The 26,759-nt window shown below is 36.6% G+C and overlaps 2 protein-coding genes and 2 pseudogenes across 2 annotated transcripts; 2 read left to right on the top strand and 2 right to left on the bottom strand.

The window, feature by feature from the left end:
• Positions 1-13,000: 13,000 nt before the first annotated feature.
• Positions 13,001-13,385, top strand: LOC149217444 (dolichyl-diphosphooligosaccharide--protein glycosyltransferase subunit 4C pseudogene; annotated as a pseudogene).
• Positions 13,386-15,339: 1,954 nt separating this feature from the next.
• Positions 15,340-16,632, top strand: LOC149217443 (nematode resistance protein-like HSPRO2 pseudogene; annotated as a pseudogene).
• Positions 16,633-22,509: 5,877 nt separating this feature from the next.
• Positions 22,510-25,363, bottom strand: LOC149217442 (uncharacterized). The gene is made up of 3 exons (XM_089390214.1): positions 24,529-25,363; positions 24,074-24,276; positions 22,510-23,532 (listed from the first exon to the last, which is right to left on the bottom strand). The coding sequence occupies exons 1-3, from the start codon at positions 25,361-25,363 to the stop codon at positions 22,510-22,512; spliced, it is 2,061 nt and encodes a 686-aa protein (XP_089246340.1).
• Positions 25,364-25,404: 41 nt separating this feature from the next.
• LOC149217441 (uncharacterized) lies at positions 25,405-25,863 on the bottom strand. Its single transcript, XM_089390213.1, has one exon. The coding sequence runs from the start codon at positions 25,861-25,863 to the stop codon at positions 25,405-25,407; it is 459 nt and encodes a 152-aa protein (XP_089246339.1).
• Positions 25,864-26,759: the final 896 nt, after the last annotated feature.

Below are 26,759 nucleotides of genomic sequence, written 5' to 3'. Positions count from 1 at the left end.
GTCTTTCTAAATGGGTTAAAATCATAATATTCTTGTTTTTTTTGTTTCACAAGTTATCTGAGTCTTGAGATGACTGCAAGCTTAACCTTTGGGTTGAGAAATTGCTACCCAGGGGCATCTAAGTCGTCAAAATCACCTAGGTATCGTACCCAACCTGGGCCACACCAGCCCCTAACATGGCTGGATTTTTTCCCTGGAAGTTTCGTATCGGTAACCTTCACATCAGAGAGTGACTTAACAATACACCCCATCATTGTCTATTCTACACATAATGGGCTAGAATTATAATATTCTTAATTTAATATTCTTCATATAATATTTTATAATTTAGAAGTGTCTTATGGTTAATATAATTTAACATTCATAATGTTTATTATAATGTTAGGGTTAAAGCATTATATGTTTGATTTTAAAATGTATGCCTAAGGTTAATACAATTTAATATACATTACGTTTTTAATATGATTTATATCTATTGGTTGTGGTTAAAGCATAATGCATGAGATAATATATTTCTTAATATAAGATTATTTAATTTACATGGCTAATCTCATTTAATATATAAGATATTTATAATAATATATAATTTATACCTATAAATTGCGGTTAAAATAATATAAACTAGGTTTAAAGCATCAACACAGGTTAGATGCAAAAGCAATACCCGTAGTCAATTTCAAAAGGATACACATAACTGACAGGGTTTGTAGATCGTCAAGAGATAAGGATTGCAACAATTAACCATTTTGTTTTCACCATGTTTCTACTTTCATGTTAGATTTTTTCTCCTAGATCTTTATGCATATTTGGAATAGAATTTAGGGTTCAATTTTGGACATATGTGTAGAATGGTTATTTAGATTTAATTTGTGTGTGTATTGTTTTACTTTATGACAACTTCAATAATGCATCATAAGTAATGTCTATTTAATTTTTTTGGACCTCACATCTATATCCATAATCAAATTTTGAATCAATAATTATTATGTTTGCATTCAAAAGAAAAACGTGTAATTCTTCAATATTACTAATATATAAAGAATTTTACCAATATAAAGAATTTTACCAATACATAGAGAAAAATTTAGCAAAAATAAATACATGGAAAAAATATTTATATAAAGAAGATGAGAGTATATTTCACATCAGTTTCCTAATAGTATTAAATAAATATATTATATAAAAGGTGAATGGAAAAATTGCGTAATATATTTACGAATTAATATATAGATCTTTCCACGTTGTTGATGTCACGTTGTGTATAGGGTAACAATGTATAGGTTGATATTTTGGAAATTATACAATATAAGAAACATTATCATCAACAATAGCTTATACCAACTATTTATTTTTTTATTGTAAATTGTGAAATTTAGAATATCTTATGAATGCAACATCCTAACTTATCAAATTTACGTGACTCCATGGGAATGGCTTGGTTATTATGTATCTTCTCCACCATTATTAATATGTTCCATGATACGTAAGCTTCCCATCATTTCTTAAAGTGGGAAGTTCCAGGGGCAAAGGTAAACCATATACAATCCGTGTTTGTTTTGGGAAAGACAAAACAATTATTTAATTAGTGTACTGTGTTTTTGGTTTTTCCATATACAATTCGTGTTTGTTTTGGAAAGGCGAATACTTTTTCGGTTTTTCCTTGGGATGTATAGTAAGTTTTTGTACAACCCTAGTGCAGGAGTAAGGAAACTCTTTTTCTCGTAAATTCTCTTTTTTTTCAATTATAGAATGTTGTCCATGTGTTTTGTTAGGGTTTTATATTATAGGGATTTTAGTCATTTCAGTCTTCTTTTTCGTTTGAGGTCGATTTGTAAATGTGAGTCTTGATTTTGTGAGTATTATGGTTTAAAGGGGTTAATTGTCATGTTATGAAAGATTTAGTCATCATGAGTTAGTTAAGGTGAGTCATGTTAGTTATAGGGAATCAGTTATGGTAAGTCATATAATGTTCTAATTATTTCAACAAATGCCACTTCATTTTGAAATGGATCATCATTAACATAAAGGAAAGCTCTAGAAGTGGATGAAGTTTTAAAAAGTGCATTTGGCTCTCCTTTTCACCCATTCGAAACCCATTCTCTGCTCTCAAAATGCGTTGGAGACTACGAAAGGAACGTTGTTGTCTGTCATTGGAGTTTGGTGCGCAACTGAGGATCTTGTTGCACATTTCAAGAAGTCATCATTCCAATTACGAGTAAGCATTTTCCTCACTTCTATGATATTATTGATGTTTTAAAGGACCTAATATATCCTAGCAAGCTTATCACAAGCCTCAAGAATCCCTCCAACCATCAAGAACTACGACTATTGTGTTTCTTGTTTCACAAGTATGTTGTGTGTTTGTTGCAGAAGAGAGTTAGATGATCACGGGGTGTGCAGTCAATTTGAAAGCTGTTTTAGGAATTCAAAACCATGTCAGACACATTTCAAGCCAACCCATCAATTTCATTTCCTCAGAGCAAGGTTGCAAGTATACAAAACTTGGAATGTTGCACAAGTTGTTGCAAAATTGTCATAAGCATTACGGTTTAATTAAAAATTAAAATTTTGGCATTATTTTGTGTGTGGGAACTTAAAATAGGTTTACAAGGGTGGAAACCTCATCAATCATCCATTTTTGCTCAGACAAAGTTCAAGCATGTTATTAAAGCCATGCAAAGACGGCTCGTTGTGTAAGTGCACCACACAAACGTATGTTCACCATATCTCTTAAACCGTGTACCCATTTTCCCTGGAATTTTTATAGTAGATGCATGTGGAAGAGATGACTAAACTCGGTTACTTTCAGTGCAAAAAGTTTCACGATTTTTTAGAAACAAGTTACTGTCACCTACAACCATTTTTAGATTTTCTCGAAATCCATGAGTCAGATTTGGCTTGATTTTTTTGTGGAGAAGAGTTATGATGATATTAACCTGCTGAAAAAAATTAAACTCAATCTCATTCACTGATTAGGATATATTAAAAAAATATCAGTCACGGGGGAGGTATTGTGCAAGTTTGCTGTGAATTTGATAACAAAAGGGAGATAGTGTTTCAGAGATCATGCTTTCAGTTTTGAAGTGGTTTCGTGAGTTCATAAGTTTCTCAGGGATATTTGAAGCCATCCTACATGATTCAAAATGTTATAGAAAATCTGGATATATGCACAACTTGGACTATTGCGAAAGTTGTTGTGAAACTGGAGATTCGCAGCAGATTTGTTGCGATTTTGACATAATGGACATTTCGACTTGCTATTTCGAATTTTTGGTTTCTAGAAGTTGTTTTAATCATGTTATTAGGTGTCGTAGAACTTTAGGATGATGTAGTTATGCACTGTTGTGGAAATTAAATGCTTTGATGATGTATCATGTTAAGATTTGCAGTGGCTAATTAGTTCCTATTTTTCAGCAAAGTAAGTAGAATTCAATGTATATAGCCAAAACTTGGTTTCCTTTGAAGGATTTAGACCATCTAAGGTGGACATAAAATTTCATGATGTATATAAGATGTACAAATCATAGTAAAAGGGTTATCTTGTTCAGTTTTAGGAAGCAATGCTGATATTTTGTACTCTTTATCAATTTTTCAAGTGAATAGGAGAAGGCAGAACGAATTCGATAGAGATTCATGTGTCAGACTTTGGTGGTAATGTTTTTATCTATGTTATCAATCATATCTTACAATTCCATGCTTTAAATACATGTCTTCATGTTTGGCTTAAGAATAAATATTTCAGAATTCAATATTGTGCTCTATTTTATGTAATTCGAACAGTTTATGTTTATTTTTTCTCTTAATGGAATTAGAATTCATCTTGTGACCTGATGCTCTAAATGTATTTCTCATAATTCTGCAATCACCCTCCCTACAATGAAATCAAGTTATAATACTAGCAAAACTTCCTATTTTTCCCCTGCCTAAATCACCTTTATCACCTCTTATTCACCTGAAATCATTAACAGAAACAAATTCCATGTTGAATGGGTCTATCTTCTCTCACCTGATAGCAAAAAAGTAAATTAAACCTGCTCTTTCAATCCTCATAACTAGCCTAAGATTAAAGATCATCCAGTCAGTTGATTGACTGAGAAGAAAACCTAGTGAGAGAGCCCTCTCCAAGGCTATATTCTAGCCTAAAAGTGGTGTGTGGTTACCTTTGTAATCCTTTCTCAGTCTAAAGGAAATTACAGAGTGCTAACATTTTGGTGTCGTTGTCGGGGAAGAAAAGTTTCATCTTCTCTGAGAAAGATCATCAAAGTTTCAGATTTCACTGCTGATGGTGGACAACAGTGAGACACAAAAAGGCTGAACCATTCACCTGTCGACTCCAAAATTTTGAATCATATTTGGAAACTCCATTGGAAGACAAGCTTTGACAACAGAAAGATGGAAGGATAGTACATGAAATTCAAGTACTTAAAGTTGAATTTTCCTCAGGATATAATATTATGTTTTATCAATTGCTTCTTATCCTTTCCTGAAAATGTCAAAAGGATTTTCCTTTATCTACTGTATCTGAATGAAGACTATAGATCTACACATGATTCCCCTTCTAAAATTGTATATCATTCCTTTGAAGCTGCAAATGCATCTCCTTATTGTATTAGTGATCCTGAACAAGATCCAAATGATAGTTATAGTCACGCTAGTACAAGTCCATCTAAAAAAACCACAGTCATGGTTGTTGCCCGATATACTCCATTAAATCTGCAAGCTCCTTTACATGATTTACCACATAAATATGGTCAAAGGTTGCCTCAATTTAATGGCACAAGAGAAATTACAGCTCAGCAACATGCGGACAAAATAATTGATTTCATAGATCTAGAGGAAGTGGATCATGAAGATATCAAATTGAGGCTTTTAGCTCAAAGCCTTTCAAGAGAGTTTAGGAAGTGGTATAGACTTTTGACATCTGGAAGCATTGCTAATTTCCAATAGTTTGAGCACACTTTCCTTGATATATGGGATGTTAAAAAGAACCCTTTTCAGATTATGACTGAGTATAACATTCTAAAGAGGAAACCTTGTGAGACAGTGCATGAGTTCTTAGCCAGATTTAATAAAATTTACAATTCCATACCTGCTGATGTAAAGCCTCTCCCAAGGTTGGCTATGCTTCATTACCTAGATGGATTTGATGTTGAACTTTCCTATCAAATCAGAGAGAAGAATCCATCTATCTTGGAGGACATGCAAAAAAATGTTGTTGGTGTGGAAGCGAATCTGCTGATCAAAAGGGCCAAAATGAAAGCTAAAAGAAGGAGAGTGGTTAAGGAGGATCATTTTTCGTCATTAGGCCATACGTTGGATGCATTGGTGAAAAACATGGAAAGTTTGATGGAAATGTTCACTTTGCAAAACAAACTCGTTGTTAGAGAGCAGCGAAGAAGACCTCCTTTCCAAGCAAATTTTGCAGAAGAAGGAGAGGTTGTTGATTCATGTCACCATGAGATAGAAACTGATTGTTTTATATATTCACTTGAAGACAGTCATGAACAACAGCCAACAACATTTTATTAGCAAGAGGATGTTCAATTTCAGAAATTTAAGGAAAGTAGTCAACCTTCATATTTCAGACATGACAACAATGAAGAACATGAAGAAAATACTGAATCAGGTGAAGAAACTTTGCCCTTGTGTTTTGCTTCATTTCAATTACTGAAGGAGAAATTTCATAGTGTTATAAGTCAGCAGTCCCATAGTCTTGACATCGAACATGAGGAAAACAATGAGTTTTACAATGGAAACCCTCTACCCTTATCTTTTGCTTCATTTGAACTGTTGAAAGAAAATTATAAGATTACCAATGAAACAGGTAAGCAAGTTGACAACAACATAAATTGGTAGCAACCTTCTCATGGATTTGATGACCTTGTTACTCATTATACGAAATACTTTTTAGTTAAAAATCAAAGCCATTGAGTAACTATGAGATTGAAGATGCAGTTGGAGGGTTGAAACATGAAGAGAATTGTGAATTAATTCAAGGTAGTTTTGTGCCATTTAGTTTTTCTTCTTTTGAGTTCCTCAAGAAAAAATTTAAAACTATCACTGAAGAAAAGGATGGTGAGCCTATGAAATATCATATAGTCTCATTGGAAACAATACACAATAAATTGCAACAATCTTCTCAGGTTTTCAATGATCCAATAGCTAGTTATTTGGATGGTTTCTGTAGTCAAAATTCTCCTCCTTTAGCTAGTTGTGAGCTTGAAAACAGGGGTGATGAAGACATAATTCAACAGCCAGCATCATTGTTTTTTCCAACGGGGGTTTCATTACAAAATTCAAATAAAGGTTTGCATCCCTATCATGCATGAAAGTAAGGATGCTTATAAAGGTTTGTATTCATGGTATGTAGACCACCTAGAGTAGAATTGAAATCTTTCAGATGAGATGAACTTCATTTTTCATTCATTTGAAGATCCTTTTGCAACATTCTTGGAGTCAACAAGTGGGCCTAAATTGTTAAATTATGTCAAAGTTGAATTTGTATGCAAGTTTTTACTGGAGTTGTCAATCGGTGGGTTTTCTGTTTTTCTCGTGAACAATCACATCCATAGAGCTCACCTAGTGGATAAAGTGCTTGCATGGTCACACTGGTTGTTTGAATTCACCAAATCAACTATCTTGTGGATCAGTTAGAGTGGGTAGGTGTGATAAATAAGCTTAGCACCCTGAGTATTCTTTTCAGTTTTAGTTTTAGCACCCTGTTAGGAAAAGGAGATATATCAAAAGAGCCATATGATGAGATAATAAATATTTTCTTAAGGTGTTCATGAGGATCGTCACGAGGAAGAAGTATGGCATGGGATGCCTCTGTTAAAATATAGAAATTTGGGAATGGAGGTGTGACCAGAGCTAAGATTGGGAACCTGTTTGAAAGTTTAAAGACGGATCTTCTTAGTACCTTATCTACTACGCAACTAATGATAGCACAAGTGAAAAAGGCATAGGATGAAGCTGAAAAAGCTTTGGCTGTGTTCTTCCCAAAATGTAAAGAGAAACATTCCTTGAAGGAATGTAGAGTCAACAACATCAACTTATGCAATATGTGTGACCTAGACCATTCTATAGGATATTGTCCATAGCTCCCAAGACTGAAGGAATCGCTCAAAGAATCAAGTGAGGAGGTCCATTCTTCTTACTTTATTGGGTCGAGGAAGCCTTGGCAGCCACGACCACCAGGTATGTCTCAAGATTTTTCTTTTAATCTGTGGAATAATGTATATAATGCTCAGAAATTTCCATGGCAGTATCCTACTCCTTCAACTCAATTTTGTTGACCATGGAACCAATGGTCTCCCTCTCCACCTTTTTAGTATCCTCCATATCAGTCATATTCTTGGCCCCAGAATTGGAGGGAAAACTCTTTAGGTTTGGTTCCTCCCACATTACTGATGTAAGAACAATTGCAACTTCCACCTCTCTCATCATCTGCTACTACTCCTCCCATACGTCCCCAATTACCTGTAAAGTTTAACCCTAACCTAAATAATAAGGCGGCTCAAAATATAGAAGCCCCTGCTACTTTTCAGACTTACTACATTACCGCTATTGGATGCAATGAGATCCACCTTCGATAAGGAAAAGTAGTAAACTAAAAAACCTATGATTTCATTACCGAAGAGGAATGTGAGTCACCTAGGGATGATCTTGTGGATTTTGACGAAACTACTACACCTATAATAGATGATTCAAGTAATGTTGACACATCTGTAACAACCAATCCAACTGTTATAGAAAAAAAAGATCCTCCATATCCGCAAAGACTAGTTGAAACTAGGATGATTCCACAACCCGAACCTGATTTTCTCGAGTTAAAAAATCTACACATAAGGATTCCCTTGTTGCAAGTCATTAAGGATGTTCCCATCTATGTGAAAATAGTAAGAAACCTGGAAGGAAGCCCAAAGATCCTATTACCATCCATGTGATGGGAAAATTATCATAACTAATGACTAGTCAACCTCGTTTGGCTAAATACAATGACCTGGGAAATCCTACAGTCACTGTTTATATTGATGGGAAGCCCATTCCAAATACATTAATAGATTTAGGGGTAGAAATGAATGTAACGACTAAATAAATCTTCACCACTTTAGGATTGTACGAGATAAGACAAACACCTATAGTGATAGAACTAGCAAATAGGTCGTGTTTTAAACCTGAAGGAGTGGTAGAGGACATAGTCATCACAATGGACTCTTGGAGGTATCCAGTAGACTTCCTTATTTTGCAAACCAAATCAAATATGGGGGGACACCCCCTGATATTGGGAAGGCCTTGGTTGGCCATTGCATATGCATTCATAGGTTGTAGGTCGAGCTTCATGATGATTTCAGATGGACAAGCCATGAAGAACCTCAGCCTTTATCCTCCTGTAAAACCAAGGATTTGGACAATCCATTATGGGATGAATTTGAACCTGAATCATATCATTATCAACCAATCTTCACTCTTGGTAAAGCCCAATATTTTAAAAACAAAAACGAGGATGATATTATCAACAACTTTATTAGAAATTCCCTTATTGTTACTTCTATTGATGATTTAGGGGTATAAGATACCATGGAAGACTTGAGTCTAGAACATATGAAAACCATCCCTAATCTCAAGAGCATCCCAGTTGAAATAGAGCCAAGAATTTTTTTAAATATTAATCCTAATCTGACTCCCGAACTGAACAAGATGTTGTTACAAAGACATAAAAACACATTTGCATGGAATTACACAGGCATGAAAGGAATTTACCCTAACCTGTGTACCCACCATATCTACTTCAAAGAATATTTCAATCTAGTTAGGCATCCACAACGACTCATGGACCCACCACTTAAATAAATAGTAAAAGAAGAATTGCAAAAACTTCTAAATTCCAACTTAATTTGTCCCATTTCCGACGGTGAATGGGTATCTCCACTTGTTATTGTTCCCAAAAATAATGGAAAATGGAGGATCTGTGTAGATTACAGAGAATTTAACAAAGGCACTCAAAAGGACCATTTCCCTTTGCCATTTATAGATCAAGTCCTTGACATCTTATCTAGAAAAAAAATCTTTTCATTTCTAGATGGCGTTAGTGGTTATAATCAAATACGTATTTCCCTAGAGGATCAAGATAAAACCACCTTTACTTACCCTTGTGGGAATTTTGCATAGATAGTTCTTCCTTTTGGACTCTGTAATGCGTTAGCAACCTTCTAGAGGGCAATATTGGGAATATTCGCAGATTTGCTAAATGACTGTTTAGAAGTATTCATGGATTAATTTACACCTTATGGTGAGGATTTTGAACCAGCACTATCCAATCTCGAAAAAGTGCTAGACCGATGTGAGAAAACTAATGTTTCTTTAAGCACTAAAAAATGTCACATGATGATGAATGAAGGAATTGTGCTTGGGCATTATATTTCTGCTGTAGGAATAAAAGAAGACCCTGCTAAGGTAGAAGTAATTCTAAAAATTCCAACTCCCAAAAGATAGAAGGAGGTACGTAGTTTTTTGGGACATGCTGGGTACGACATGAAAGGTAAGAATCTAACTAATGGATTTTGGCCAGACGTTGTCAATACTACAGTATATTTGAAGAATAGGAGTCCTACTAAAAGTCTTGATTATAAAACTCCTTTTGAAGCGTTGTTTGGCTTCAAGCCTGCAGTAAGTCATCTTAGAGTATTTGGTTGTAAAGCTTTTGCGCATGTTCCCAAAGAAAACAGGAAGAAGTTAGATTCAAAAGCCATTAGATGTACCTTCATTGGATACTGCAGTGAGTATAAGGCTTATAAATTGTTTTATCCTTCTACTCACAAGGTGTTTGTTAGTAGAGACGTAGTATTCCATGAATAGGTTGATGATGGAAACCCTATTCAAGATAATGAAGAATGGCATGTACCCTTACTTTCAGATGAAGATGTTGAAACAGGGATCAATGAACAACAATAACAACAACAGCAAGATAGAGAGGAGGAAATTGAGTTCACTCCAAAAAGAGAAGAACAAAGAAGAATAGTTGACACCCCACCACTCAGGAGATCTAGCAGACCGAAATAGTTACCAGCTCGATATAGGGATTGTGCGCTCATGACTAGTATGTTAAACATTGCAGGACCTTCAAATTTTTATGAAGCAAGAGTTATGAATGGAAGGAAGCAATGAAGGAGGAATATGAATATATTATTAAGAATAATACTTGGGATCTAGTAAAGCTTCCTCATGATAAACAACCCATAGGTTGCAGATGGTTATTTAAGTTGAAATTTAAAGCAGATGGGCCTATTGATAAGCATAAAGCAAGGTTGGTTGCAAAGGGGTATTTCCAGAAAGAAGGTATTGATTTTGAGGAAACATTTGCCCCTTTTGCAAAATTAAATACCATTAGATTGCTTATTGCTCTAGCCACTAAGCATCATTGGAAAATACATCAATTAGATGTTAAATCTACTTTCTTAAATGGTGATTTAAAAGAAGTATACTTAGTGCGGCCTGAGGGGTTTGTTAAGAAGGGAGAAGAGCATTTAGTATGTAAATTAAATAAAGCTTTATATGGTTTAAAGCAGGCTCCTAGATCTTGGTACGAAAAAATTGATTCATTTTTTCTCATGCGTGGTTATAAACGGAGCAAAAATGATCCTAATTTGTATATTGTGTTTAATGATGATGGGCAGATAGTGTTGATTTCTTTATATGTAGATGATCTGATTATAACAGGGAATGCAGACAATCTCATTGAGGAAATCAAGCAACAGTTATCACAGAAATTTGAGATGAAGGACCTTGGAGAAATGCATCACTGTTTGGGTCTAGAAGCTTGGAGAGATTCAAGCCAAACTTTCTTGTCCCATGGTAAGTATGCTAAGAGTTTGTTGACTAAATTCAAAATGGATGAGTGCAAGGCTGCATTTGTGCCTTTACAACAGAACAACAAACTTCAGGTGAACGATGGTTCGAAATATGTAGATGCAATATTGTACAGACAGTTGGTTGGTAGTCTTATCTATTTGACTACCACGAGACCAGATCTATCTTATGCAGTGAGTGTTTTGAGTCAGTTCATGACTCAACCTCATGAGAACCATTGGCTTGAAGCAAAAGGAGTACTGAGGTATCTGCAAGGAACTTTAGAGTTTGGTATTTTGTATTCTGACTCATTTGATGTTAGCTTGACAGGTTATACAGACTTTGATTGGGCGGGAAATTTAGATGATAGAAGATCAATTACAGGTTACGCCTTTAGCATTAGGTCCGGGGTCATCTCTTGGTGCAGCAAGAAGCAGCATACTGTAGCCTTATCCTCAGCAAAAGTAGAATATCAAGCTATGTGTGCAGCAGCATGTGAGGCAGTTTGGTTGCGCAGACTTCTCCAAGATGCAGGAGAAGAACAGACAGAAGCTACGGTTATCAATTGCGATAATCAAAGTTCCATCAAACTGGCTTACAATCTCGTGTTTCATAAAAACACTAAGCACATAGACACTCAATTTCATTTTGTCAGGGAAAAGGTGCAGTCCAAAGAGATTTGTGTTGAATATTGTAATTCTTGTGATAATATGGCTGATATATTTACTAAGCCTCTGGGAAGACTAAAGTTTGAATTGTTTAGGGACATATTAGGTGTGTTTAAGAACCCTTTCTCCATTAAGGGGGAGTGTTAGAATTAATGGAGAATAAGTTATTCTTGTTACATAGTTATGCATTCTACTTTTCTTAGTCATTCAGGTTCTATTATTCAGGGATATGATTTGTTGTCCCTAACAAATTGTATCTATTTATTATTGGAGATTAATGTGAAGCCTGTGTGGCGTTTTACTTGTAGGAGCTCCTGGTGATCCCCACCTGTTTGTCCTCTTGTGTTGGTTTGTCATTTCATGTCTTCCATGTGCAACTCTTGACATTGTCATTTCACGTCTTCCGTGTGCAACTCTTGACAGTAGATGTAACAAGCGTAAAGAGGCCACAATTTTCCAATATGACCAAATTCTTGCTTTAATTGGCTGTGTGAAAATAAATTCAATTCTTGTTAGAAGGGGTGAAAAAAACTTCAATAAATCCAATCTTAATAGATCGAGCCACATTAAAAATACTAAAACAGTGAAAATCTTAAACTCGAAAAGAAAGGAAAAAAACAAAATTTCAAAAAAAATCATGTGAATTTTTTTTCTAAATCTTGCCAATATTTAAATTCTCTTACTAGCAAAATTGTGTGCTCATTAAACTACGGAGTGACCATAGATATACCAAAATTTCAAAAAAAATCATGTGAATTTTTTTTCTAAATCTTGCCAAAATTTAAATTCTTTTACCGGCAAAATTGTGTGCTCAGTAGACTATGGAGCCGTAGTAGATGGCGAGTCCTATTTCCACCTCCATAGCAAAGTTAATGCTATGGAGGTACCCCCTCTGACAGCCGCAGACAGCATCATAAACCATGCATCCTCGACCATGCATCATAAACCGCATCCCTCTCCGGCATGGCATGCATCCCCCTCCGGCTGCCCATTGACGCCCCCATCGACCCTGCCCGCAGCCACTGGTGGCCTCCACTCAGATCGTATTGATGAGCACATTTACCGACGGGAGAGCTCATTTACGGCATGTACGAACCACACCAACCTCCTCCAGGCCATTCAAAGTCTCGGCAATCCTATCTGCAAAACAATTCTGCCACAATTCACCTTCTGTACTCCGGTTAACAGAGAGGGAGGTGAGCACTCCGTGGCAAACAGAGGAGACGTTTAATAGACAGAGGAGCTTTTACTGAAAGTTGGAAACTATATGCAGCTGGCAATTGGTGATCGAAAATTGCGGTTGGCAAGGTTAGTGCGCATCCGTTTTATGAACTCTTCCCTGGTTAATGATCTGTAATTGGTATATATCTTTGTACCTCCAGCCATTTTAGGCTGGATACATCTGAAGCCTGCGAATTCTTGGTGAATTTTAACATCTATTTGCCTCTAAATTTCCATCGGAGTAGCTACTCTGCACACATAAGATGATTGACGATCAGGACCTTGGATTTTTTGCAAATTTTGTGGGTATTTTCATCTTTGTTTTAGTGGTTGCTTACCACGCAGAAATGTTTAATCCGCAGTCGCAACAATGGGCGTTAGTTTTGTTTAAAAAAAAAAAACGTTGCTAATTATTCAAATGCTGGCCCAAGGTTTGACTTGTGCAGACGCAACAATGGTCATTTTGTTTCAAACACAACGCTGTTAATTATTCAAATAAAATGATAGCTAAGCCTTTGACCGGGGTTCGATTCCCGCAGGCGCAATAATGGCCTTTTGTTTTCTTTCAAATAGAATGTTGTAGTCAATTATTCAAATAGAACGCCCGTTGTTCCGCTGTTGTTACTGGACTCTGTTAATCAAGAATAGTGGAGGAAAGCTGATAGTTGTACTATGAAATTATAAATTAATTACTTTAGAATTCAATCAGTATAAGGAAATGTACCCTAACACATTGTATCCCTTCGTGCAATTAAAGTATTTTGAATATTATCCCTGAGATTTCATAACGATTTTTCCTTCATAGATTAATATCTACTTCTGCAATAGAATGTCTTCTATATTGTATGAACTCATATCACGCAACCAACATTAAATAATCACTGGTTTACATCTTAATTACAGGGTACCCATTTAAACGTGTATGTCGGTAGATGAAATTGGTGTCATCAGAAGTTTTTCCTCGCTCAAATATTTTTATTAATTTATTTTTTCCAACCTGATAAAAAAAGATTTAAATTTCTGAATATAATTATAATTTTGTTACGATTCAAATTTTTCTCTTGATGACTTGTTTTTCTCAAAAATCTGCTTTAGGATCGTAAAAATTTTCAATTAAAACTTGTGATTAATAAGTATTCGTGTTGCCTGCAAACTCTAATAGCAAATCATCTGTCCTCATTTCATTCAATTTTATATTATACAAATGAATTATGAATACTGTAGATATATTATACGCAGTCGTATAAAAGATTATGAGCTGTTGAGGTGTGCAAAAGTGGAGCTGCAACGGTTTAAGATAACTACTTTTGATTATCTCAACTACTATTATCTTACTCTTCATTATCTTAACTATGAAATTATAAATTAATTACTTTAGAATTCAACCATCATTGGCATAATTTTGTATCAAGCACCGGCATAATTTTGAAACAAGGGTTGCGCCTATAGCAACCATAGTCTATAACCTTTTTTTAATTACTAATGATAATGATATCGTCAACATCCATAGACTCTATCCATCCATAGACTCTATCAACGCAAATACGTACACAGAAAAGTTCATTTTTAATTAAATAATAAAAATGATGTCATCACCATCCACAAAAAAACTCGAACAAAACAAAACTGTATAAAGAAAAGTCCATTTTATTAGGTTGGTTTCTGAAATCTGATAATGTTGGTTGCGTGATATGAGTATGTTTTTCCTTCATAGATTAATATCTACTTCTGCAATAGAATGTCTTCTATATTGTATGAACTCATATCACGCAACCAACATTAAATAATCACTGGTTTACATCTTAATTACAGGGTACCCATTTAAACGTGTATGTCGGTAGATGAAACTGGTGTCATCTGTTTGGATGGAGAAATGGAAAACGATAGTAAAAAATCACAAAAAAATTGCATAGTCTAATAAATGTGGAATATTGTTGTTAAGGAATCTGTTTAGTTATTAACACTGTGAGTATATATGCACAGTGGAAACAGTAGATAAATTTGATCTAATAAGTATAAATGGAGAAATAAAGAAATGAGGCACACATGGAAACAACAGAAGGATCTGATGTCATAGGAAGAAATGGAGAAGTAAAGAAATGAGAGTTGACATTATTTACATTAAATATTAACACTTTAGATATTCAGACTAAAATCAGTTTATGAAAGCACTTACAGACTTTGTCCTTGCTGGATGTGCAACAGTAATGTGCTCAGAATTTAAGTGCCAACAGACCAACTACCGTATTTTTAGCTTATATCTATTCACTTTGTTAACTGGAAAAATATATATTTATGTGTTGACATTATTTAACTCTTTTCATTATTTATGTGTTGAGTTTTTATCATCTACATAAAAAGTTGAGTTGCAACAAATAGATATGTTTTTTGTCCAATAACATATTATATATAGCTTTTTAAATATATCAAGGATTTAAGAACATTTTATTCTATTCCAGTTTTCAAAATTTTAGTGTTTAAAATGGATTTTAGTGTTTATTCTATTATTATGTTGTTCTTTTTAGATTATGGTATATGGAGAGCATTAGTGTCTTTACTCTCCTCATTATGTTTGCAGGGAAAAAATATGTCCTGTAAAAAAATGGCATCCTATTTTGCCTTTGTTGAAGAATCCATAGAGCCCTCCCCCATGGAGTGTGCGGGTTACGAGCAGTATGTGCATCTCCCCGAGCTCAGTGCCATGTGGAAATTCAAGGAATGGCCTAGTTGGTCTAGAGAGGGGTTGGTAAAGGCTGCCTTACAGTCATTGGAGATTACTTTTCAGTTTGTTTCATCTGTCCTCTGTGACACAAGGACTTACATTGACAAAGAGGAATGGAAGAGAAGGCTTGAATCCTTAATTAGTTCCCAGATTGAGTTGATTTCAATGATTTGTGAAAATGACAAGCAGGTTCCCACTCTTCAGTTGTCAGTAAGTAGTGGTGTTCTCTCATGGAAAGTTTTCCATGAGGTATGGCAGAGATCTGGTGCTTTACCTGTGGTTAGCATAACAAGTGAAGAGAGCTTACTTCCTCGTTTGGGTACATGGAAAAGCGCTGAAGCTATGGTTTCTAGAATATGGCTTGCCATTGAAGGCCATATGCAGAGGACTCCCTTCACTTTAGGTATGGGGGAACCAAATATGTCAGGTAAGCCTCTTCTTGAATATGATAGAATCTGCAAGCCAAGATATTTGCACTCTTTAAAACAACATAAACAGTTCCATAATCTAGAAGATGCCAAACTTTGCAATGTCCTCTAGATCTTTGAGGCCTGGGTATTTGTAGGCCAAGAATTGTTGCAGAGAGTATATGAAAGAATAGACTCTGGGGATTTCGTAGGAGCATCCACAGACTGTTGGATGGTTGAAAGGATGTGGAACATGCTCACAGAAATTGTGAATTTGCTTCTAGTGATGGACCCAGATGATTTCCTTTGCCTTAAACACCTGTTGGCAATTAGCAGCACTAGTACGCTTGCAGGCGCATATTGCCTTCGGTCTGCCCCCCTTAGAGACCTTACAAATGCATGCAAGGAACTAAGGCATCTGGTGCCCAAAGTCATCGGTGTTGAGGCTGATCCAAAGGGTGGACCAAGGCTCCAGGAGGCACTTATGCATTTGTTTCATTCACATGGACTATGCTCACATAACACTTCAGGTGCTTACCATGTTGCAACAATACATGTTCTGTTGGCCTTCCAGGCAATAGAAGCCGTGGTGAAAAGGTTTTTCTTCTCATATCAGCAGCTGGTAGTAACAACCATGGGTAGCACTGAAATGAAGGGTCCATCATATCTAGGTGCTTGTGATGCCCTACGTCAGATATATTTTGAACCACCTTATTTCCCTAGTGTCGATGGTGCAAAGACATTTTTGGGTTACTATTGGCACTAAAAGTTACAACTATGGTGGATGGTACACTGGAAGATCTACAGACAAATCAAGTGAAGTTTACAAGAGAAAGAACAGTGCCTTCAGTTTTTCAATGTATTACCCCAAATTCATACATACACTTTTTACATTGACAGTTTTGAGTACTATACATAGAATTATATTGGATATAGGATTAGACTCATTTTTGTTCATCCCCATCAGTAGGACCAATCAATAGAACAGTGCTAGAAATTTGGAATTTTTTTTTATTTTTTATTTTTTCCCCTCTCCAACATGGATAGGATACTAAGGATTCATAGTGTGCAATTCCTCCTTCGTTAAATAGTGTAAAAGATTGTCCAAAATTAAAAAGGTAATTATTAAAATTATTAAATTTTACGAGTTGTTTCTTTTTTTAATTTTTTAATTCTTTACCTAAATTTTATGATGAGTTTAATGATATTTATATAATTCATTATAAATTTTAACATGAAATGTAGTTTAATGCTGTTATTTTTATATATTTTTTAATTCAGTGTGTGAAACTGAGATAATTATAATTTTAATTTGTTAAGTTTATTTAATGGAATGCGTCATAATTTTTTTGATGCATTTTTTTTTTTTTATATTTTATCAGATTTTTTGTTTTTTAAGATTTTTTAATTCACCGTGTGAAATTGAGATAATTATAATTTTAGATTATTGAATTTATTTAATGGAATATATCATAAAAAATTTAATGTATTAATCTATATCATATTCAAGCTACATTCCTACCATAAATATCCACTCATTTCCAAAGTTTTGAGAAAAAATATTAGATAATGCATTTCGGATTGACTAATAACATATAATTAGTATAGTTTTTTATCTCTACATTTATTTTACAAAGTACTCTGATACTTCTTTATACTCTACTTTAAATTTCTTGCACATGGCCTTGTGTTATTGCTTAGGATGTCATTTAATTTAACTGAATTTATGGTAAAGGTATAAATTTTGCCTTTAGTTCTTCAATACTAATTTGTTTTAGTGAGATTGTAAATTTTAGTCAAATTATTTCTAGTATAGTATCATTTATAAAATACGTTGTTCTTTAATCATATAAGTTTAAATTTAGAACATTGATAATGCATATTGCTTATAATCATTCTCACTCTTAATATCTATAATTTGGCTTAACACTTATCATTTTCTTGCAGATTGACACACGGTTCGCTCGCTTGTGCAGAGCCTAACCCCACAGTTTACAAAGAACAAAAACAATCATTGTAATTTTTCTTTCGTGGGTGACTGGCAACCTTTAGTGAATTGCCTTCACCTCTGCAATTTTTTTCCATATAGTTCAGATTGTTTTAATAATCAGTATTAGTAGGGAAATTACTTAGCCTTTACTTTAAAATTTTTACATTTCACACATAGCTTAATAAGGGGAAAAGTAAGTGGCCATAATCCACACATTTTTTCAATTTGTTTTGCTATTTTACCGAAGTCAAATAGTTTAATTAGCAAAGGAGTAAGTGGCCCATAATTCACTCATATTTTTTACTAACCAAAGCATCTTTACTTCAGTAGCATTGGGACTAGGAACTGGTGTTATTAAAGAAAGGGAGTAGCCCCTGCTTCCCTTGCGTCTTTTAGACGATCCTGGGCTTGCATCTGAAATCTTTCTCAAAGCACTCAGTTTTTCATCTCCCTTTTTAGGCTCACATAGTGTAATAGGAAGGAAGTAAGTGGCCCATCAACCACACATTATTTTATTTGCAGGTAAGGAACAAACATAATTTAGTGTAAGTAGACGAATTTGAAAAGGATCATCAAATATCCACATGAATACAAACTTTGTATGTTCACTCTGTCACTTACACACACATTTCACTACACACACTAAGCTACTCTAAACTTTGAACAAAGGGAATCAAGTGTAAAAACCTTTTGTACTTAGTTTATTTAAGCTTAATTTTTCACACCATAAGTGAAGGAAGACACGTAAAAGCAATCATAACTTGAACAAACTAAATTTCCCCACATGGGCCACAAAATAATTTATAGTTTAGGTTAGGACTGTTGGGGGTAGGCATCCAATAAGCCGCCATGGTCATGTTACATTTTGAAACATAGAAGTTGTCTTTTAGGGTGCTTCAAATCCTTCAATCAGTCCACGGAAAAGACAACCCAGGCAGCACAGAGACCCGATTCAGAGGGGGTTCGGCTTAGGCTCAGTGCGTGCGGTCCTATATGGGGCTACCCAACCTGTATAGTGCTCGGTACTGATAACCGATTACCAAGAAGCTAAAGACTCGACTGCCTCCGTGAGACGAAGGTATCCTATTGGCCAAATTTTAGGGCATCTTTCCCTATAGGTGGAGGTGTGGGAAGCACTAAAGCCTCATTCAATACCTTGGTTGATTCTTTTTGTTGCTGGAAGCGTCACCGGTTCTTTCGGGACGTAGCCCCAGCACTCGTCATTCTTTGGCTGCTGGAAGCGTCACAAGTTCTTTCGGGACGTAGCCCCAGTACCCGTCATTTTTTGGCTGCTGGAAGCGTCACCAGTTCTTTCGGGACGTAGCCCCAGTACCCGTCACAAAAGATATCTCCGCAAGGCCCAGTTACTTATAGAGTGGAAAGGACAAATAGGTCTTCATAGGACCTTTTATCATACGCAAAACAATCTAAAATATTTTCCTTGTTTGATTGATCACATAGCTTAACTTAAAGGGAAAGTAACACTTTATTTTTCATTTTGCTTTATGTATGTAATTTCTTTTTATACACATTCCTCTCCTCACCACAAAAGTGACACACATTCCATTTTAAGAATACATAAATACTTTACTTTTTCATATTAAGAATAACAAGACAATGCTACACAAAACATTCCAATTCTTGTTTCACTTGAATATACATTAAAATAAATTCTACAAATAAAAATTGAAATGAAACATGTTTTTTAACTGATTTAAAATGAATTATTGGATAACTTGTTATTTATTTTGATATTTTTTGGGTAGAAAAATTGGAGGAATTATCTTTTGTGACATATTTTATGATATGTCTTAATTTTGAGATTTAGAATTTAAAGCCCTCTAAAGTTATCTTGGGATATGAAACGAGTGACAGCTTTGTGAGCATAGCTCTCTGCCTCTTGATGTCGTTTTACACACTAATTCTAGCATTTAAACAATGTGAAAATCACCTTAATCAAATTTCATATGCAGAAGTTATGCCTCCCACAAGTTTAGCTAACTAGTTCATACGGTGGTACCAAGTGGACGCTGCATCAACACCATTACTTAGATATGTGGAGTTAGTCACATGTGGACATTCAAGAAGATCCTAAAAGGTCCAAAACCATAACACTAATAGTGGCTTGAAAAATGTGAAAACCCTAAACCTTAAATAGTTTCCAAGCTATGTTAAATACTACGTCACTAGGAAGAGAAGGGGTTCCATCTTTTTAGGATTGTATTAAAACATAGTTGAGCACAACATCTAGGAGTGGCATTTGAGATCAAAACAAAGGAGAAAGATAATTTGCAACAACCATAGAGACAACAATGTCATAGGCAACTCAATCGTAAATGCCCCTTTCTTTGTATTTGTATTTCCATAATTAAATAAAAAAGAGTAGAGTATAAGCCTCACCTTCTAATTAGGTTTTCTTTTATATGATATCCCCTGAGTTATATCTTGTATTAAATTATATGATTTTTATATTCACTTACATTTTTTTCTTTTATGGGTTTAAATATTTATATGTATCTAACACTAACGAAGTGTTGGGACATGCGAAAACCCTAATCTGAAATCATTATCAAACTATGTTAAACACCAGGTCACTAGAAAGAGGGGGTTCCATCTTTCTAGCATTGTATTGTCTCGTGGTAGAGTAGAGCATCTAAGAGTTAGATTTAAGATCATAACATAAGAACCATTAAGAATACAATGTCAAAAAAAACTCTGTAATAAATACTCGTTTTTCTGTATGTAAAGTTTCATAATTAAATAAAATATAATAGAATATAAGTCTGCTTTTTAATTAGATTTCTCTGATATCATATTTTATAAATTACATCTTTTATTAAATCATATAACTAATATTTCCATTTACTTATTATTTTTTTAAATTTTTTTTTTTTTTGTAAGCTGAGGAGAGTCCCTTTTTTCTATTATCATAAATTGAGATCAATACAAAACTGTGGTGATCTCAACCCGCCCCTAAGGGAAACCGGGTTTCTTGACCACCTGAAGTTTTTAATAGCAAGCCAAAAATAGTATATCCTCAGTCTATCTTTCCAAGCTTTATAAACTGCAATCCTATATCTATTTAAACTGTTTTTTGTCTGCATATTAAAATAAAAACAGCAACCTACAAAAAGCTGACTGTAACTAGAGGGAGATTTTGCATAAAAACCTCTTTACATCAAGCCTTCTCTTACTGGTTCATTGTTCCTGCCTGTTGCTCCTTTTCCTGCTTGATTCCCGATCCTCCTGCTTGTAATTGCTGCTGAATTTCGTCCATCTCCTTGTCCTGCATGAGCAAGGTAATCTGAATATTCGTCAGCTCCTTTTTCAGGTTTGGTATCCCCTGGGATAGTTCTGCCATTTCCATGGCTACTTGTTCCATGGCTTTGGCAAGGAGTCTCTTCATCACCCAATATACGTGCAGAGATTGTTTATATAGGGTCATTCGTCCCCTCGTATTACCCGGGTCCGGGAGAAGATACTCCCAGTCCTCCATTTCCGACTCCGACTGAGCCTACATTGACTCTTCTTCCAGGTGTTCAATTATCCTTCGAATTTTTAGGTTTGTGTTATGGCAGTATGCCCTTTCAGCAGCCTGCACTCTCCTTCCTATCTCCCTCCTCCCTTTTTGTACCTTTCCTTGTTCCGCTGGCCTCCCCTGCTTCTGCCATCCCTCCTCCGCTTCTTCTTCCTCGCCCGCCTCTTTCTCCTGCTCCTCCCCTTCTCCTCTGTCCTCCCCTGCCTCGCCGTCCTCTTCTCCCTACTCTTCTTTCATAATCCTCTCCTTCTTCCTCAATCTGGTACCCCTCCTCAACCTCTCGGCCTCTTTTCCTCGTCTGAGTCCTACCCGACCTTCCGCCCCTGCCATAATCTTCATATCCAGGTACTTCCTTCTCTGGCTCGAAGTCACGAATGTCGACCTCATCCTCCGAATCGTCATGGATTGACAGAATTTCTTTCTCTGTCTCCTCCTCCGCAATGCCTTTGCCTTTCTCCTCGCGTTCCTCTCGTTTTTGAATGCCTCCCTCAGCCTTACTTCGCGTCCATCTCCCTGCACCCATGCTCCTTCCCTCAGCCATTATCCCTTTTCGCCTCAGATTTTCCTGACTTCCTTCTTTCTGTTGCAGGTTCCTGGTCCTTCCCCGCCCTTGAACTGTGCTCGTCGACGCTTTGTCACCCTTCTTCATTCTCCTGCATGCCCCTCTCCTGTTTCTTTTGTCTTGCCACCTTCTCGCTTTAAACTTTCTCCTCTGCCTCCTTTTCTTATTGACTAACTTCCTTTCCGCTCCTCCACCTGTCTTATCTTTGCTATCATGAGTCCGCCCATCCCCTATCAGCCTGACATCTCCACCTCCCTTCATCGGTACTCTTCCCTCACCTCTCCTTGGGATGATATCCTTTTCCGCGGTTCGCTTGATCCCATTAATCATGATTTGATCTTCACTTGCCTGTTCCTGCATGCTCCCTGTCCGGGCATTTATTGTCCTGTCTACTCTCTTCCTCCTCACGATCGGAAGTCTATTGATTATCCTTTTTCCGGGCAATTGATTCATTATGATCTTGGATTATTATATTTTTAAGTTCACTCCAGCTCGGTTCATCCTCTATTAATGGCCAACTAACGTCCAGTCTTCTGTTCGACTCTTTACTCCCCTAGTTCACCAGCAGATCCGCCGCTCTATTCCCTTTTCGCCTTACATGGCTTATTATTTTATATTCAATTCTATTTAGTATCCCTTCAATGTCTTGAATGATCCCCGCAGTGCTCCAACTTTTCGTTACTTGTTCCCAACTCCTGCCATCCCTTAGTTTTCGAAGCATCTCTATTGTGATCTGTGAGTCTCCTTCGATTTCCAGGTTCATGTACCTATTCCTTACTGTGATCCGTAATCCCTGATGTACCGCCCAAAGCTCTGCTTCGTTATTCGTTATTTCACCTCCCCATTCCGCAAACACCCACCTTGTATTTTCCCTGCTGTCCCTGAAGATGCCCCCCAGGCCTGCTTGCCCTGGGTTTCCTTTGGACGCCCCGTCGAAGTTCAACTTAATCAAATGTTCTCCAGGATATCTGAAATGGTTAGGGCTCTGTGTGAGAGGTCTGATCCTTTTCTCTGCTCGGGGGTAGACCATGCTAAATTCCATATTTAATTTGGAAACTATTCTCCATTCTTCCTGATTCATTTTCCAGTCCCCCTCCTCCCATACCTCCGATAGAACAGTTTCTTTTATCGATCTACATATTTCTTCCCATATTCTTGCAGCTTGGCAGCGTTTATCCCTGAAAATCCTCCTATTTCGTTCTTTCCAAATAGACCATATGACGAACCCCACTGACAAATTCCATACTCTTCTTACTACTCTACTGAGGAATTTTCCTTTGCCCCATTGCATCATAGTATTCACGATGTTGTTCGCATCTCTTTTTGTTTTTCCAAAGAGTACTCTGATTTCCTCTCGCAAACACCTCGCAAATGGACATTTATTAAGTATATGCTCTTGGGTTTCAGCTTCTTTTCTGCATAAGCTACATCTTGAGGGCCCATAGAAGCCTCTTTGCTGGATTTTGTCCCATGTCAGAGTCTGCTCTTTGCTCACCAACCATGCAAAAATTGTTACTTTCGGCCACCACTTGCCTTCCCATATTACTCTCCAATCAACAGCTCCTTCCTCCCTTTCCTGTTTCGTTGCTAAATAATACGCTTCTTTTACTGTATAGGTTCCTTTCATAGATTTTCCCCACCTGAGGATATCCCTTCCTGGTCTGATTTTAATTTTCCTCAATTCTACCTCCTTAGTATATAACTTTTCTATATCCTGGTTTATATTTTCATACCATTCCTCTGGCCTCCTCCAAACCCTCCATATATCATTGGACTCTCCCTCTTTCCAGTAATCCCTCACATATTCTAATCCTACCCTCTTCGCTTTTTGTTGGACTTCTTGTAGGGTTTGTATCCTTGCCAATTTATCTCGCTGCTACCATCCTTCCTCCCAGAATCTGGCATTGCTCCCCTCACGGATTTCCCAAAAGGCATGATTATTAACTATGTCCCTATTCTGGCTTGCAAGTTCCCAGATTGAAGATCCTTTTGGGATTTCCTCAGCTCTCAGTCTTCCCTCTACTGTTTCCGGCATATTATATTTTTGATTCCATATTCTCTTCCATACATCATTTCCCCCCCTGCACCCATCTCCACCAAAGTTTTGCCCCTAGTACCTTATTTAAAATTTCCGGATCTCTCACACCCAGACCTCCTTCTTCTTTTATTTTAGTTACATTTTTCCATGAAACCAGAGCCCATTTCCTCTGTTGCTTGGGTCCGCCCCATATGAATTTCCCAAATATTTCCTTCATTCTTGAACATACTCCTTTGGGTGCGGCCATAATGGACAGAGGATAGATAGGTATCGATTGCAGGACTGATTTTAACAGTACAATCCTACTTGCAATGTTCAAGGATCTAAAGGACCAACTTGCCAATTTGTTTTTTATTTTTTCCAACGTACTCTGCCAGTTTTTCATCCGAGTAGGGTTTATGTCCAACTGGATTCCCAAATACTTAGTAGGTAGTTCTCCCTGTCTAAAGCCTAGAGTTCTGGTAAGATGAGCTTTGATAGAATCAGGAGTATTAAATATGAAAGTGCATGATTTTTCATTGTTTATTTCCATACCTGATGCCTCCATGAATATTTCCAATACTCTCTTGAAGTTCCTCACCTCTTTGACTGAAACTTCGCCAAATAGCATCACATCGTTTACAAACTGTTGGTGTGTGATGGGCAGATAGTTTCCCCATAGTTTTATGCCTTTAATTCTCTTTTCCCTTAGCTCTTTTATGAGATTTCTTCCTAAACCCTCCACTGCCATTATAAATAGGAATGGAGAAATAGGATCTCCTTGCCTGATTCCCCTTGTTGCATTGAAAGTACTCGTTGGTGTACCATTTACCAGAATTGAGAAATTCGGAGTTGAAATCATACTGTAGACCCATTCAATCCATCTATTATCGAATCCATATGCTCCAAGAATCGCTCTGAGGTAATTCCAATTCAACCGATCATAGGCTTTTGACAAATCTAACTTCATCATCATCCCTCTCTGCTTTTTCGTCTTTAAGGAGTGTATCACTTCCTGAGTAACTACTATTCCGTCAAGTATTTGGCGACCCTCCACAAAGCCAGTTTTCTCTGGTGCGATTATATTCGGGAGTAATGGCTTCAACCTTTTCGCTATCAGAGTGGCTATAATCTTATAGATGACATTGCACAGTGCTATTGGCCGAAAACCTTGCGCCTCCTCCGAATTGTTATTCTTAGGGATCAGGGTCAAAAAGGTCGAATTTATACCAGGCCATATCTTTTGCTTCATTCTTGATTCCTCTACAGCCTCCAAGACCTCCTTTCCTAGAAAATGCCACCCTACCTGATAAAATTCCACCGTATATCCATCCGGTCCTGGTGCCTTGATCTTGCTCATATTCATCACGATCTCTTCTACCTCTTCCATGGTTACTGCCCTCATCAGAGCCTTGTTTTGTTCATTTGTTATTAACCTTGGAATTCCCTCTCTTCGTTTTCCGATCCTTCTCCTTTCCCCTGTTCCTCCGTCAGATTCTTTGTTGCCTCCTCTTGTCGGTTTTGTGGGCATTCCCTGAATAGATGTCCATACTCATGACACCTTCTGCACCTGAAGGGAATGTGCTCATAGTCTATGGGCTGCTGCCATATTTCATCATGGTATTCCACTTCTATGGACTCCGGCAAGGGTTCTGCTATGTTCATATACACACAAATCCTTGCATAAGATGTGTATTTCCCTCTTTTGGTTGACTCTGCCACCTTTACAAAGGTTCCGATCGAGTTGCCAATCCCTTCCAATATTTCAGGATCCCAGAACTCCATTGGTAATCCGAACAGTCTAACCCATATGGGGGCTGCCAGTATTTTCTCTTCATCCGGATTGTATCTGTCCTCCCAGTGTCTCATAAACAGTCCTGCATTGTTCATGAAATATGGTCCCTCCTTAAAAGTTCTTTCTTTATCCTCTAGGTTCGCAAAGATGACTGTGAAAAAGCCTTTGGCTCCCAGTTTTAGGTCTATATGCCCTTTTGGCCTCCACCTTTGTTGAATCCATTTTGTTAAATCCTTTTCGGATGGCCAAAATCCTATAAACTTACAGATCAGAGCATGGTCTCTCATATAGCATCGGTAATCTTCAAGCTTATTACTCTTGATATTGGGGGTTTGTTGGGGACAGGTTTTATGTCTCTCCCTTTCATCCCTATTTGAAGGGACCCATTAACGCACCATCTTATGTGTCAGTGTTAGGCAGTTCCCTTTGACCAATTCCAGCGCAGCGACTCATCACAAGTCGCCCCTCGACAATAACATGGTGGCCCCACCTCCAGAAAGAATTCATATGTCATGCATGGGTTAGTCTAAATTTGTCAGAGATATTTAAGCTTATTAATGACCCAATTTCTTATGATCTTAGTTATCATACAATGTCATCTAAGATCCCTTGAATATTACTTAATCCCAAAGTGGTTTACGTGAAAAGTATAAAATATTTACTAAAAAATGAGACTTCCATGCTTAGTACGCTATGCATTGATCAAGACCATATTATTTACTCAAACTAAATTATTTTCAATGCAATTTGTACAGGTATTTTAAGAATGAATAAGTGGGGGAGGATTAACGAGTTGGAAGTTGAAGACCCGGAAGATATGATACAATTTTCAGCAGAAGACTTAACATGGACAGAGATTGAGGGGGACCAAGTTGCAGTTATTCCATATTGTCGACTTGATGATTTCATAAGTGGAGAGGAATCAAATGAAAGTGCACCCACTCAATTTCTTCTTAAGAATCATCGAAGTAACAAAATAGAGGATATCAAA

This window comes from Pinus tabuliformis, chromosome 1_1 (assembly GCF_031772625.1).
Source record: "Pinus tabuliformis cultivar Carrire ecotype Pingquan chromosome 1_1, CPIR1, whole genome shotgun sequence".
Taxonomy (NCBI): Eukaryota; Viridiplantae; Streptophyta; class Pinopsida; order Pinales; family Pinaceae; genus Pinus; species Pinus tabuliformis.
Note: the sequence above shows the minus strand (reverse complement) of the source record. Positions and strands in the feature narration are given on the sequence as shown.

Bases quoted from the DNA above. Each gene is read 5' to 3' on its own strand.
- LOC149217442 (XM_089390214.1), bottom strand. From the start codon at position 25,363: ATGGAAGAGGTAGAAGAGATCGTGATGAATATGAGCAAGATCAAGGCA. The intron at 24,277-24,528 runs GTATGGAAATAA...TGTTAAAATCAG, and splicing joins AATATTCATGGAGGCATCAG to TCCTGCAATCGATACCTATC. The intron at 23,533-24,073 runs GTACTAGGGGCA...GCAACGAAACAG, and splicing joins ATCCGGAAATTTTAAATAAG to GAAAGGGAGGAAGGAGCTGT.
- LOC149217441 (XM_089390213.1), bottom strand. From the start codon at position 25,863: ATGAACAATGCAGGACTGTTTATGAGACACTGGGAGGACAGATACAAT.